The sequence below is a fragment of the Nesoenas mayeri genome (assembly GCF_963082525.1).
Source record: "Nesoenas mayeri genome assembly, chromosome: 5".
In the NCBI taxonomy this organism is placed as follows: domain Eukaryota; kingdom Metazoa; phylum Chordata; class Aves; order Columbiformes; family Columbidae; genus Nesoenas; species Nesoenas mayeri.
Window position 1 is genome coordinate 25152928 of NC_137548.1, and position 16103 is coordinate 25169030.

Genomic DNA, 16103 nt, shown 5'->3' on the forward strand with positions numbered 1-16103 from the left:
CCATCTTCTTCAGATTACACAATACATGTACACGTCAAAAATATACAAGCTTGTGAACAGGATCACAAGGCAAAGCTGTTACCACATGCATAAGGAAGCTGAAATACTTCCTGACTTATTAATGCTTTTTTCTCCTCCTCCCCCTCCTTCAAAAGAGGTTTTTGTTAAATGCTAGAGCCCCACATGGCTCACAAACAGCTGCTGCTTGATACCTGCAGCCCAGAGAAGCCCTGGAGAATACCAGGCTGTCATGGAGTCAATATATTAATAGCATACAATTCATAAGCTCTTGTGTCAGCTACAAAATTCCCCCAGTCTGAAAGGTGGGGAAAATTAGATGACAAAGCAGGATCTTCAGAGGAAAGGCTGACTAACACTTTCAGGGATAGGAAAGGGGTTTCTCTGTGCTTTTGGCAGGGAATTCCCACTTATATCACAGGGTAAAACACCAAAAAGGGCACCCTGCTTATCCTGAGCAAGCCAAGCTAAAGCATGACCTCAGGCTGGATGGAAAATGTGAATGCATTGGTGGTGGAAACTTCACTGCACAATGAAAGGTAGCCCCAAAACAATCATAGAATCAAAGCCCAGAAGGAAGGAAAACCTTTTGGCTCCTTTTGCTACCTCCTGCTCTGGTGTTTATACTTGGTCACTGAAAGCCTGAACTCACCTGAGCCTGACCCCAGGCTCTCTGGCTGCTGACTTCAGAGAGTCGTCCAGGGACTGCCCCACACGAGGGCTGCCTTCTGGAAAGGCTTTCTACATGGATCTCAGGTCATATCCTGCTCCCAACATCTGACAGGCTTACTGACATAGTCAGATAATCCTAATTCAATTTATCTTTCTCAGCTGTACAACACAGTTGTTCAAGAGCTTTGCTCTCACAAGTAACCAAACTTCCTTTTAACACTACCCTCTATTACACATCCATTTTCTTGAAGTGAAAAGGTATAGAGTAGACCTGGAAATTTCCAAAATATTCACAGTGGGTTCAACTTCAGGACAGCCCTGGAGAGCATGAGGCAAATGAAGGAAAAGTTGCTAACCTATCCTGTCCTTCATAAGCCTGGCTTACAAAGGGGATTTCCATTTTTACAAAGCAGCATTCTGTGGTGTGTCTGGTAGGGAGGATACAGAACATGAAGCTTTGAGATTTCAAAGTGCCTCACTGTGGCCCACACGAATAGCACAGTTCAAAGATGGGCCCACTCAATCCCTGTGTTCTTAGGCCAGACGGACCTGCCCTAAGATCAATGCCAGAAAGGACGCTCTTCTGGGAAACTTCCCAATGCCCTTCTCAGCTGCACAACTGTGAACTAATTCCAACAGCTATGGCATGGTAGCACAACTTTCATTTCTACCTCACTACCTGCAAGACCAATCAATGGACAAAACTTGAGGTTCTTGTGTGGGGAAGAGCCAGGAATGGATAAAAATATTGCTTAAAAAAAAATAGGAAAGGGGAGAAACCAGACATTCGTGGGATTCCCTGACAGCTCTGTGCAGGAGGAAGGGCTGGGCTGGAAAAAACAGGGCCTCAGGTTCCTGCCAAGCTGTCTGAGGCCCGTCCTTTCCAAATAGCTCAAAGAAACAGCCAAGGCTCTCTTGTAACCCTTTCAGAGCTCCCGCTGAGAGAACGGCTGCTGTGGCCAGCGCTGCTCCCACAGACTACTCCGGTCCCTCACTCCCAGAAGGCTGTGAGCGATGCAGCCCATCGCCCCATGAGAGCTATGGCCACATTAACCCTCTGAATACCACTCTGGAAAGCAACTATTTTAATGGTGACTTGGAGGTTTAAATAACTGCAGAGGTAAGGGAGATTTGCTGGTCACTTTGCAAGATGAAATATCTAGAACCTACACAGGATATTTCAAAGAGATCTAATATCAGCCATGGCTGGGGGAAAATTATGAGTCAAGTAGCGCAAGATGCTAAAAGTTTTCAGCTTGTTTGATACTGAATCAGATGCTTGTGCAATTTGTTCTATATTGAATTAGATGCTTATTAGAAGAGAAAACAGCATGTGACTTCCCTACCAGCCAACAAAACCCACTGGTGGCAGCTGAGAGCAGGAAGAGGAGAGCTTAGTGGTGAGGAAGGTGGGGGGAAGCAGAAATAAGAATTGCATCAGCATGAACTGCCTATACCTGTTGCTCAGTTTTACGTTTACTGCAATAATCAAAGAAAAACAACTGCATATTAATAAAGAATCCAGTGTTTAATATGGTCAGAAGCCAGCAAGATATTAGTATATGGAAGTTATGAGTTAGAAAATAAAGATACAATAGTGTTAGTTACATAAAAACCAATGTTTTACTCCTACTTGATGTACTATTTTCATTTCTTGTCATCTCTATAAAGACAGCCAGACAATTATTAGAGGACTGGGAAGATTTCCATTTAGAACTTGAAAAGAATGGGACTGTTTAGTTTAGCACAGACAAATAAGAAAGGAGATGATAGAAACATAGAGAATAAATAGTGCATAAGATAAATCAAGCATTTCTGTTTGCCTTCATGTAACAAGGGTGCAGAGACTTTTGGCAAATTTGGAAAAAAAAAAAAAATAAAAAAAAAATAAAAAGGAAACTTTTAAAATTCACCTGTGGAACTCACTGCTACAGCTCAATGAGACTACACTTTTTCCAGAAAGTAAAAATATGTAATTAACAACAACATCCACACTAGACTTTGTAGAACATAAAGTATTGTGAAAACTACAAGCCAGTTGTTAACAGCCAGAGGATAAAAGCAAGGTTTGCCCCTAGACAGGGAATTTCACTGCTGCCCTTCAGAATGTTCTCTGTGCTTCTACCCAAGATGGTAGTGGTAGTTGCTCCAAAGCACAGGACAGGAGATCTAGACAGACTAGCAGCCCAGTCCGAGATGGCAAATCCCATGTTTTGATTAGGGTAAGGCCAGTCTGTGGAAGCAGCTGAAATGGGAAAACCCAGAACCATGCAGTATTGGTATGGAGGAAGCTATGAAACCCTCATCACTTCCCTCCACCTACCAGCATGGAATAATAGGAAAGGGCCTCAAATCTTCTCTGAAAGGAAGTCATGCAAAGAGAAACCTGCTTCCCTCAAATTACAAGGGCTATTCGCAAAACCCGTAATTGCCCAAGTCCAGCAGGCGTGGGGAGTGCAGGTGTTGTGCCCCCTGTGCTCAGCTAGATCCAGGCTGAGGGAGGCCCAGGCTCTGGCTCAGCCTCCCAGCAGCAGCGGAGTGGGGAGTCCGCCAGAGCCCCACTCTGCCCTGCCGTGAGCCCCAGCTCTCGCCTCCAGCTTGCAGCCCCAGCACTGGCTCCTACAGTCTCCCCGCATGCGGCCCAAACCCTCTTCGCCTCTGGAAATGGTCCTGCGATTAATCTCACTTATTACCTCGGAAAAGTAACAGCGCGGCGGCTGCCAGCCAAGTCCGACTCAACAGCGTCTGGGGAGCCGAGGCTGCGGGGCCAGGCCTCAGACTGTCTGGGCAAGTCACGAGCTTTCCGCCTTTCCTCTCCCGGAGGCTCCAGACAGGCAGAGCCAAGGCCGAGCTGTGGGAAGCAGGGATCCTTCAGGCCTCTGCCAACCTGTGGTGCTCGGGCTCAGGGCGATTTCCGAGCAGGATGGAGAGTAATTGGACCTGCCACCACAAGTTTCTCTAGTGTGACCAAAATATATATAGGAAAAAATACAAGGCAAGCCATGCATTCGTGAAGTTTAAGTCAGCCAATTCACTTCCACAGTTAACAAGTTGTCACCAGTGACCCTGGCAGATGTATAAAAAAAATACTTTTTAAAAATTAATAATTTTTTTAAAAGAAAAGGAAAAAAAAAATATAGGTAAGAGGTTGCAGGGGCAGAGGAAGGCTTGTTACAGGCACAAATATGCACGGGTGGAAGAAGAACGTGCTCAAACTAGAGACAGGATGAGTTGCAAGAAGGTACAGCTTCCCAGGCAGTACTTCAATTTTTCACCCACCCTTCTCAAACCTCCTCTGAGCAGAAGGTAAGAAGAGACCAAACCCCAAATTTGGGGCACTCAGAAATGCTGTTTCTGAAAGACTGCAGGCAGCATGACAGAGCTGCCAAGAAGATGCATGGGAAAACAAACAAACAAAATAAAAATCACTGTACCCACCCTCAATTACTCCTTCACCTCAAAGAAAAAAAATGAATTAATTTAGGCATTAAGGTAAAGAGAAGAGGACAAGCAGTATGAGGAGCAAGGCTATGCTAGCACATGGCTGGACTCTGTGCTGTTGGTCTGCTGCTGCTCTGGCACTTCTGTGCTGCTTAGCTAGGGAGGTGTTAAGGTCAACGCTGTTTGCTTATACCAAACTGAAGGCCTATTGTGTAGCCCTCAGTGCCTGCTGCTTTCTGCCTTCATTTCCTCCAGAGGCATCAGCGCAGCACCATCTCCAAGTTAGTTTGCACCTAGATGCTGTGCAAATATATAGGCTGTGACCACTTGGCAAGTGCGGCACAGGACAGCAGTCAGGCAGTCTCTACCTTGCAAGAGGTTGCAGGGAAGATTTGGAAGAGAATAAAGTTACTATCAACCCTTAAGATGCAAAAACACAAGGCAACACATATGTAACAGTAAAACAGATTTATTCTTATAAAAACTTGGCATTAGCTGCAAAGATCTCTGGGAATTCTCTCCTCTGTATTTCTAGCTGCGAGATCATGTATAGTTAGTTCTTTTCCACAGCCTCTGCTGCAACATCCATGCTGCTTCTACCACGCTAAGCCCACCCTGGCCTGGCTCATGGGTCTTCCAGAAAAGCAAAACTGTCCTGTCAACTGCTCACCCTCTGTCACAGTAGAATCACCTTGCACATTAGCATATCTCTTGGCCACTCCAGTATTGCTCTTCTCACAGCTCTTCAGAGCCTGTCTAGTCAGGGTTCAAGTCTGATTTCTTATTTTACATACTACATCTCCAAAATGTAAAACAAAAACTGAGGAATCAATGAAGCCACTTACACCTTTATGTCAAGTGCAGCAAACTGTCCCTTTGACACAAAGGACCAACACCAGTGAACCACAGTTAGCCTGTGATAGCTGTCTGGGGTCTTTCTGGCAAAACTCAGTTTCAGTGGAAATAGAGAAGCCACTTATACCAGCACAGAACAAACTCTGAAGAGAGACGAGTGTCTCTTCCACATCATCACGAGTCCAAAGGATATATATTTAGTATGTTCAGAGCAGAACATCTGAAACCTGGAACACGCAGTACATGTACCCCCAGCAGTAAATGAAACTGGCACAAAGCAGGCACCAGGCAGTGAAGTATGATATGAAGTACCCACTACCCAGTCAAGGCTCTGGAAAGCCAGTGATTAAAAAGAAGGTCCTGGTTTGGGAGACTGCAAAAGCAGTATAAGATTGTCAGGGCACATGGCACAAGGGTCTTAGTTTCTGATCTGGGGTGTGCAAGAGTGTAAAACCATTTTTCTGTGTAGAATTTTTAGATAAAAAACTCCCACATATTTGCTACTATAACAGGGACAGTAAGCTAATGTTTTAAGTGGTACTGGATTTACTCTACCCATACTGTTCAGCTGATTTGTACGTGAGCAGTAAATATACGGCAACGTGATCCAGAAGCACCTACTGTGTGAATACTCTAACTAGGTTGTGAATGGGCATGAAGTCTGATTCCCTCAAAAAGCTGCAGGCTTACTGCACATCAGATATTTCCACAATTTCCAAACAGGAGGCATACCATTTGGAGTTCCTGAGAGCCTGCGATGCCAAGTGTCTGGGTATCATCTTCTGGTTTCCCACCTCATTTGATACTTCCAGACAAGGAAAAATAAAATGAAAATACACAAAGTAAAGCCTGTTCAGGAACCTGGACATACGGCAGGTATGTGCACACAGTCCACGAAGCCCTGAGCAACTGCTGCTGTTACTACCACCGAGAATGACACCAGAGGAAATTAACCTTAGAAATCCTTAGATCAGAAAATTGAAAAAGAAGTCTGATTTTATACAATTTGACCCAGATTAGACAGCTTGCCAACAAAACATCATTTCTCAATTAATCTGAGCACCTTGGCTGAAATCATGAGCTAAGAAGTATTTCAGTTATGTCAAGCAATGAGAAGTGGAGAATCCCTCATTTCTGACTGCAGTGGCCCTCCCAGGCTGTCTGGTATAATTTATACTGCCATACTACCCCAAGGCTTGCTTGCCTGTCTCTCCTAACCAAGTCACATAATCTGTCAGGAGATCCAAGGAAAAAGATATACTGAGTACTTTAGAAGAGGCTAGGTTGGTCTTGTATTCAAGTTGAAAGAACAAGAAGCTAATGAAACAGAGGTCTGAGAGAACACTGAAAACACTGCAGCAGGCACAGACGGAAGCATAGGAGGTTACACATCCTCTGACCGAACTCTGGAAAAAAGTCTCAAAATGGACAGCTGTGCAGACTTAGGAAATAACATTTTAACATACCCAGAACTGTTCTCTGTGTCTTTATTACAAACTCAAGATACCTTTTGCCTTTTGGCGAGCAGACTACTGATTTCACACCTCATCTTATACAGCCAAAAAAATTCAAGAAAAGAAGGAAGAACTTCTTTTGAGAAACATTTAAATAAGTCAGTGCTGGGAGAACAGGAATTAAGGAGGAGGAAGAACTGTCAGTAAGAATAGCCTGAATCCTATAGATTGCAAGCATCAAAATAAAATTTTCAAACAAACCTCAGCAGCACTAAAATGGCTTAGATTTGCCACAGAATCATATGAAAACTGTAAGAACTGAGTTTCAGAAGCAGATGTTTGAACTGGAGCCAAGTGCAAGCCAGATAAGGGACCCATTTACAAAACATTTCCATCCTTGCTGAATTCTACAACTGATAGACCAGAACCTTAATGGAACAAAACAGGAAGCTTTTCTTCAAACAGTCATCCAGCACTGAGCACAGGCTGACACCCATCAGATGACTCTCTATGAACTGCCTACTCCAATGTAACAGATCAAGTAGCAAAAAAGGCATTTATAATACAAGATAACCATCTCTACATATCATGACTTCGATATTCCTTTCGCAATTCTCTCATTAAATAAAAAGTCACAGCCCAAGTAATCCAGCACTGCCTCAATAATCCCTTTTTTACACTTCCAGATTTACCTAAAACTTTTAACTCCTGGTATTTTGGACATTCAATACAAGCACCCACAAACATAAACTAATTTGATAAATAGTCCTTAAGAAATCTTTCTGTTTATTGCTCTGCGGACAGAAACAGGGAAACTGAAGTACTGAAAGACCAAATGGTTCATAAAAGGTCTGAAGATGGAATCTTATACCACCTGTGGCCAGACAATTCTGAAGTACTTTTGGATTGCTGTACAAAAGAAAACAGAATTTCTAAAGGCATTAAACTATGCATAAAATGCTAGATGAGGCACAACCCTGGAAATCATTCAGAGTGGAGTTCTGGGCATCAAATGATGGGTTCTCAGATCTACAGGCAACATATAACTGAAATGGTTTCAGAGCAATATAATTACAGTGACTTGTGCAGAGTTCTGCAACAGAAGATTCTGACCGTGAGTAATCCTTTTCCAGCTATGTCTGTGAGTCCATGCAGAGGTGCAAGCAGAGTTGAGAAAGGAACAGAAGCTCTAGGACAGCTGGCACACTGCTGCTCTCTCAAGCTATGTAGGAAAGGAAAGCACTTTACACCTGTTGGATAGGTTCTTTATTTGGATTAGGTAATAGCTCGCCTGGCTTGGCTCCAAGAACAGAATCACCTCCTCTCTCAATAACCCTAAACCCCAGAGGCAAACATCATGCTGGAACAGAAACAGGCCAGGAATTCATTTCTCACATTCCTCTTTAGGCAGGATAAAAAGCAGTGATTGATGAAATAAGAACAATTTTACATACTTCAGCTTTCCAAATCCCATTCCAATCTTCTTTTGATGGAACCATTTGGGAAAGGATGCCTTCTGCACTGTGTCTGCTTCTCTCACCTCCATTTTCCAGTAGCATTTAGGCACCAATGACAAGAAACACTATTTTCATGGATACAGTGCTTTCCAATTCTAAACTCGTGTGTTGGAAAAGCTCTGCCTCATTATTATATTTTAAAAGACAGAAATGAGTGCTTAGGCAAAGGAATAAGTAATATTTATTGAAGTGGAAAAGGAAGAACTCAAGTCTCCAGCAGTCCTGGGCCTGTATTTAGCCCACTATACTGCAGCAAGCCCAACTTGTTCCTACCTTCCAAGATCCAGAGTCCTCAGGGTAAATTTTGGTGCACTTTCAATTCCAGGAAGACTTAATTGTTTTACTGCAAAATCACAGTCCTCTGCCCTGAGTCCCATGAGTATATCAGCCATAAATATAAACTCCAATGTCCAAAATTAATAAAAAGCATAAAGAAACCATCTGAGAAAGAAAGTTTTATAAACACTGCAAAATGCTGTTCTACCTTTGAACAATCTGAACTTGATATTCAAGGAAAAAGAATGAGCACAAGGTCTTACTGGAGATTTCTGCAGAATCAGGTATAAGTTTGCATTCTGCATATGTCTCAACACCAGCAAACCTAAACTTACAGATGCAAGGAAGAGAAATGATCAAAGAGAAACAGACATTTCCCTTTCATTCTACATGTTCATCCATGGCCTTATTTCACCATGAACCTGCCAGCTCTGGCAACATGGCTCTTTTATCATAGGCATAGTTTCTACAGTAGTCCTGAGAAGAACCAGTAGTAGGCCCTTAGATGTTATCATCTGAGCAAGAAGCCAAACACAAATTATAAAGGAGCTCTTAAGTGCACTGCACTCTTCTTCAAAAAGCTGGAGCAGCAACTTCAACTTACCTGACTGCTGAAGAGACAGATCTTTTGTCAGCTACATGAGTGTCTGACTGAACAGTCAACAATGACCCTCTTTTGTTGAGCAGTGACTGGTAGCTCTGTGGGGCAGCAGCACTGCCCTTGCTTATAGCTCCACTTGCCAAGTTCAGGTTTGTTAACTAAAGAGGGGAAGAAAATAAAAAAAGACATCAGAAACAATTACAAGCCAAGAAAAACACAAAAGGTGTCACTAAGTAAACTGCATACAGCATGTACTGAGACAAGTAAGAGTGCTGGAGAAGGGAAGTCTTCGTATGCAGAAGAACTGCCAGTTGCATAAAGCAGTGGGAGAGATGACACCAACAGCCACCATGCTTGAGATGAATTCAAGCACCAGCATTAAAACTACAACCCTTCCATTCACAGATGAACAAAGGAGGAAAAGGACAAAGGGCATAAATCCCAAAGTCAGAAAGCAACATCACATTCCTGCCCTGTGAAAAATTAACTCTACATGCACTAATCAAATGCTAGCTCATATTACACTGAGCAGAGATCAGAGTGTCTGCCCAGTCATCACGTGCTGTGTCACTAAGTTAGCCACATGTATCTATCCCCTCTTCATGCATACGTATAGGCACAAGCTAACAGTCTATGTACCTTTAATATAAAATTCAAAAGCAAACTCTACCACACATGACAGAAACTTCTCACCCAGCCACTTCCAAATCATTCACACAAGTAAACACACCAGTAACAGATATACATAACAGGATTTTAGGCTATGTTTGTTATATAAAGCTCTAAAGAAATTATCCATGTGTTTTTAAGCATATAAAATGTGTACCATCGTTTCTTTCTCTGACCATTCTTCTTGCATTGCTTATCTTTTTCAAAGATCAAACTCTGCAAGCAGACTATCTGTTGTTTTATTGAGGAGAGCCTAAATACATAGTGTAATAGCATCTACTAGAGCAGCGTATTAGTTTACATTAAAAAAAACCCAACCAAAACAAAATGAAAACAAACAAAACAACCCACACAACATTGTATGACAGTTATTAATTACTATAAAGGTTGCAAAGCTATCATACCTAGTCAGATATTACCAGAATTAAGTTTATGACTGCCTTTAATTACATGGTCACATGCTGCTTTTTAGGAGCACAGAGCAGACCTGGTTCTGCACCAAGATTAAGGTCATATGGCAAGAAAGACTCATCTGTATTGCCCCCACTCACTTATGTGGCAACGGGAAGGCATATAACCAATGAGACACAGGTCACAGACAGAAAGAAGAGCCTAATAACTAGCCATGCATCTGCTCCAGATCTCAAAGGCAATGCTTATTAACTCACTTAAGTGTGACTTAAGCATAGCTTGTGAATTCCCATCTTTGAGATCTTAATGCTCTTTTACCAGAATTTGTGGTATGTACTTGTTTGAGAAATTGCACACCTACAATAGGCTTGTGCAGGACTGCAGACTTCACATCCTCTGACTGAACTCTGAAACATGAACTTATGTTACAGCTGGAAACACAGTGGGTTGCCACTTGTTCTGTTGCTCAGTAGCACAAGGCATCTAAGCATTTTGTAAATTCAGAAATCTTAACTCCTACTTCAAGTTCCATATAGGATTAAGTTATAGTGGTTATGTACTAGGTTTTTCCAAAAGCAACGGCTTTTGTCTCAGCCCTTCTCAGCTCTATCCCTTCCCATTCTTGCTCCTTGTCTGTGCGTCATTATTCTCACCTAGCCAGTCCCAGCTTTCACATTTCAGGAGTCACTCTCCCTATTCTGCTCAGTCCACTCTCATTCTTACAGACTTCAAGCCCTGGCGTCCCCACTACCTCTGACCCATGAACTACACTATTTCAGGCCTGGAACTTCCCATAAGAGTAGTTATTTGATCTGTCCTCCTGCACTTTCATTCTTAGTTCCTCTTCCAGGTGCTCACATGCCCTATATCCAGGTGACTCTTGTTTTATTCCCCTGCCCAGCCCGCTCTTTTTGCCAGCCTCTTTATTCACCCAGCCCCAGAGTGCAGGCTCCTCACTGGACCACATTTGCCACACTGCAATTCCTTCAATTTCTGTCCTTTCACCCAAATGCTTCTTAGTGTCCTCTCCCAAATTACATCCCAGTCTAAATTTCACAGCCTCCTTGTCCTAGCTGTTCTCCACACCTTGGCAGAATTCCCACTCATTCTGCACTTAAGTCAGACAGGCTACCAACCCATCATGCACAAGGTCACTGAGAACACAGGAGAACGGGGTCTCAAGCCTCAGTATTCCAGAGATGCAAATATGGAGAAATTCAGTTTAGCATCCTCAGTGTGGAGGGAACCTCCAGGAAGCCAAGAAGCTCTGGCAGGTGCTGCTGAGTATATTTCACCCAAAGCTTTTCAGTGTGCAATCAAGCTTGGGGAAAATTTTAAATTCCAAAATGCTATTCCAAATCCAGAGATTTAAAACAAATATTCTGTAGATATTAACATGCACAGATATACATATATATATATATATATATTTTTTTTATTTTTTTTTTTAAATCCAGCCTTGGTTTTGGCTGGAACACTTCACTTTGCCTGAAGTGTTCTGAAAACTGAACATTGAGCACAGAAAACACGAGTCCCACTGGATAAAGTTTCAGAACACTATAAGCAATTTAAAAAAAGATCTTACCGTGGGACACATTGGGCAAGCTTGATAACAGGCAGTGCTACCCATCTGATATGGAAAACAGCATTAGGTATAATTTTGGTGCCTTTACCTCACTCTTAAATGTTGTTGTCTTCTGTAGGATTTAATTAAAATGTAAAGCATTTTCATTGCAGTAACAGAAAGCTTCAAATTAGGTTTAGTTCTGATTGCGCCAGGCACTATACAAATACCTAACAATGACAGTTTCTGGCCACAAAGAGTTTATTGTCTGAAAAGAAGCAAGAATGGCAAATGAGGCAAATACAGATGCCAAGACAATAAATGAAATAGGATATATACAATTCTTAGCTTGTCAGCTTTGCTAACGCATCCAATGTGTGAAATGGAGATTACTTTGTCCAATTTTCCCTCCTCATCATCCTGATAGCAAGAACCATTTAGTCTGATGAATTACCACCTCACCCCTGCTCTATTAAAGTGATATGCTTTCCTCTCTAATACTGTACCATTGTTTATTTGAAAGCTATCTTTCTAAGCAAAGCAGGTGAGCAAATAGCTTAGCATGGGTAGTGAGGACATTTCACACATTCCAGAGAGACAGGTGTTTAAACTACAGCAGGATTAATTGAGTACAGGCAAGGGATTCAGAATGAGGGAGAGAACACCAGCAAAAGCAAAAGGTCGAGCTGCAGCCAGCCCACCCAGCTGGGTGCTCCTGCCTGTTCCTGCACCATGTGCCAAGACCTTTCAGCTGCTCCCCAGGATGTTGCTGTGCTGGGCTGCTGGGACACCCCAAACACATCTGTGCTTAGCAGAGCAGCTTCATTTTCCAGTCACTAGTCCTCCTGGGCACCTGATGAAACTGTATTCTTCCCTTTACAGAGGCAAATACTTAGCAGCAAATCAGTTGTTCCTTTGGCTTAAAAGGAGATAACGTACCTGAACCAAAGCAGATCCCAAAATCTCCACAAAGAATAGCTTGCAGTTTCAGCAACTGTGGGTAGTGGAATACAAAACAAAACAAAAAACACACACAAGAAGCCCTAAACAAACAAACCGTAAGAAAGGCAGGCTCGTGGGGCTCAAGAGGCAAGGTTATTATTGGTGTGGATCTACAATAATAAAGTTAGTTTTCACACTGAGTTGGATCAAGATAGATTAAAACTCTCTTGCTAATTAAGATTCCTGGTTTTTTACCAGCAGTGAGGGGCTTCAGAATATTTTTTCTGATACTGACAATATGCAGGAGACCTGTGTGTGCTGTTCTGCACGCTTCAAGCATCCTTGATTTCAAACATCTCTCTTTACATCAATATATGCTCTGTGGAGTCTGTAAAGGGTGAGATAATACACAGCTAATATCTCTCAGGATAGAATGAATCAAAGTTTTGCCACCATTTTTAAACTGTTCCGGACAGCAAAAAGGTCACAAACTGAAAGGAACTTGCTGAGTGAAGAATGCAATAGGGTAGTAAATCCCAAAAAGCTCTCATAAAAGGAGGAGAGCCCACTCAATGTACTTTTGCTTACTATCTAATATCAAGAAACAGGAGGGAAGAATATGTGGGTTGTCACAGCCATATCAATAAATAGAGCATTGCATTAGAAAACCTAACAGCACACATATGTACTATTATACTTACATCGATACAGTGCTAGTAAGTCAAAAGACAAATTATTGCATAATGCCAAAATACTTCTTTTTGCAAAAAAAAACCTGAAGTGTTACAAGGTAGTTACGACTGCAATACACTTGCTTTCTTGTCAGCAGAGACACAAACTTAAAGAACCAGTCTCCATGGTCTTGCTCTATTCAGAGAAATTTATTTCTGAATAAATTTAAGATTGAAAGCAAGTTCACAATACAGAATGGTACCCTAAAGTGCTGGATATAAGAGCTGAGGGTCTTGTTTGTGTTAATCTGCTTCATGATTTAAATAGGAAATACAAAATCTCCAAATACAGATAGAAACAAAGAAAATTCCAGGACAGAATGTGTTTCTAATGAATAGCATCCTACAGACAAAGACCCATTGTATAGTAGCTTTAAGAAATCACAAGCAAGAGTCAGAAGAGGAGCGTAATATCTTTCACATCTCTGATCTACATTATACTACTCTTTCAATAGTTTCCCATTATCATATTCAGTATTTTTTAATTATATTTCCCATAGCATATTCAGTATTCCATTATCAAATGAAGTATTTTCATCTTGATCTTGACTAATGTTTCAAATAAGCTAAAGCAACAAATGTTAACAGTGGCAAAAGAAAACAAACAAACCAACAAAAAAACCCACAATCACAACCAAACAGTGCTGCAGATCAGCCTCCACAGATTCACAAAAAGCCTCCTAAAAGCCTGAGTGTTTCTCCTGCTGGTTTGCAGGAGTCAAGCAGGGTGAACAGGGACACATCATCACTAGAAGTGGTTACCCTGCCCCTCTTGGCAGAGAGTGGAAAAGTGACTTATATTTTCAGTACCAATATCCTGAGTTTCACTGGTCAATGTGTTACAACACTGAGAAAGCAACACACCACAAAGAAGGGCTACTTCACACTCCCCAGCCAGCAGCTTTAGTATTTTTCTGCCAGAAGCCAGTCATGTCCTGTTGCCTATAAAGTGCTGGGGAATGGAGACTAGAAAGTCTATCGTTCAGTTATCTTACTCGGAGCCACACCTGCAACCTCTCCAGTTCACACATCACTTTTCCATTTGGATCTTTCTGACTGGTAAAGAGGAAAAGGAATTCAGCATTCAAGCCATATCTCAAATATCAAGACTAAGAGATATGCCAAAAGAAGACAGTCATTATAGGTCTACTTCATTTGCTCTTAAAAAAAAAAACAAAACCAACTTCAATATGATTTAAATGTTCACAGTCTGAAACAGGATGAGACCTAATGCCACAAAGTTTTTGGCACAATGTACCCTAACAACAAGTTTCAAAGCTGCATATATGAACATCAACACTTCACTGTGCAACTCTTCCTTTAAAGAAGGATGGGACAGGGATCATGGTAAGACATAGGTAAGATCACTGCTCCTCTACTTCATGACAAGACCAGTAGCTTTAGGTTTTGGTGCCTCAGACAGGACAAGATGACACAGTATCATAAGCTCAAAGGAGGAAGCATTCTACTAGAAAACTGAAAATGTACAAGATGTCTCATCATTTGCAATATCTTCTCCTTTGCCTTTTGATCTATTTTTTGCTGTGTGCTCAGCTTGACTCCTTCAAGACCACTCAGTCAATCCCTAATTTTCCATTTTATTACTTACATTCATCCAGCAATGCCATCTTTATCCAATAGCTTGTAAAAGAAATCTTTCATTTCTTCTGTTACCTGGCTTCTGTAGTCAGTGTATTTTCACCTGCCAAGCCTTCCTCAGATACACATACCCCTGAGGCTTTCAAGATCACTGAAATATTTATATTCCCAGGAACAGAGGGGAAGAGCTAACAACTTGCCATTAAAAAAAAAAACAAAAACCAAAAAACTTGCTGCATTCTTTTAGTTATATTTTTATTCTTTCAGCCTTCAGAGATGAATATGAATAGATGCTACAACAATATAAATATTCACTGTTAATCTGTCCTCTCCCCAGTCACTGTGTTGCAACTTCCTGGCCTCACCACAGAGCTCCCGTGTGCATGTGTGATCTAGCGCAGGCTGGCGTGACTCGGTCTAACAGAGCACCCAGGTCTTCCAGTACTCTTGGAAGCAGTCCGCCTGCCTAATGCATTGAGGTACCGGAATCCAACAAGTCATCTCAGGATGGGAAACCCTAGGGGATCCTAACCTGCCCCTCTTATTAAGAGGCAAAGGATACTCCAAACCACAAATCTCTAACATACACACTTTCACTATCTGAATAGTGGCACAAAATATACCTACTACAGATTCCTTGAAGAAACTCTGTAAACAGATTTTTTTCTAGGCCCAGCTCCTTGTTATCCAGGCCAGTTTGCTGACCACACTCCACACTGAAACACCTTAATTTTATGTACAAATTTGAATTTGCAGGAGCAACCAGCCAGAAGAAGGGAAGAACTGGGGCTAACAGGCTGGAAAGTGTGAAATCTGTGTGTGTACCACAGCTGATCTGGCCAAGGGCCTGTGACATTCCTTCTCTGCTCGTGGAGCTTACCAGCTTACAGGATATACATGTGCATACAGAGCACAAGTGTTCCAGTCTCCAGAAAATGTTCCAGACAAAGACCTGCCAGAGACATTCCTGGGAAACCTGACAAAATTGCAAATTCCTTTGTAGTGTCTCCAGCATATGCATCCATTTAACAAGGGAAAAAAAACCCCAAGTTACTGCTTCTGCTGTGAATGGCTGAACTCCCCTCTTCCTTCTCTTGAAAGTCAGGCTTCCATTTAGACACTCTTTGCCTGAAAACTTCCCAGTGGGAGTGATTTTGACAAGGCACGGTCCTGCCAAACATTTGATGATCAGGGTGTAATCTGTCCCATAACATGAGTTCTAGCTGCTCAGCTTGGCCCATGTGGTGACTCTCTGCAGATGTTGCTGCATCATAACAAAAGCCTCTGCTCCTGATTCCCTGTGGAGCCTCAGAGCAAAAGGGGTTCAGTTCGAGCACTGCAGAAACTATATCG

At 42.1% G+C, this 16103-nt stretch overlaps 1 protein-coding gene across 1 annotated transcript in view; it reads right to left on the minus strand.

The window, feature by feature from the left end:
* Window positions 1-16103, minus strand: part of TTLL5 (tubulin tyrosine ligase like 5) — a gene marked incomplete at both ends in the record, with an annotated part of 133025 nt that overhangs the window by 44616 nt on the left and 72306 nt on the right. The window contains one exon of the mRNA XM_080346263.1: window positions 8838-8992. Coding sequence (XP_080202389.1) covers window positions 8838-8992 — 155 coding nt within the window. The remainder of the gene's footprint in view (window positions 1-8837; window positions 8993-16103) is intronic.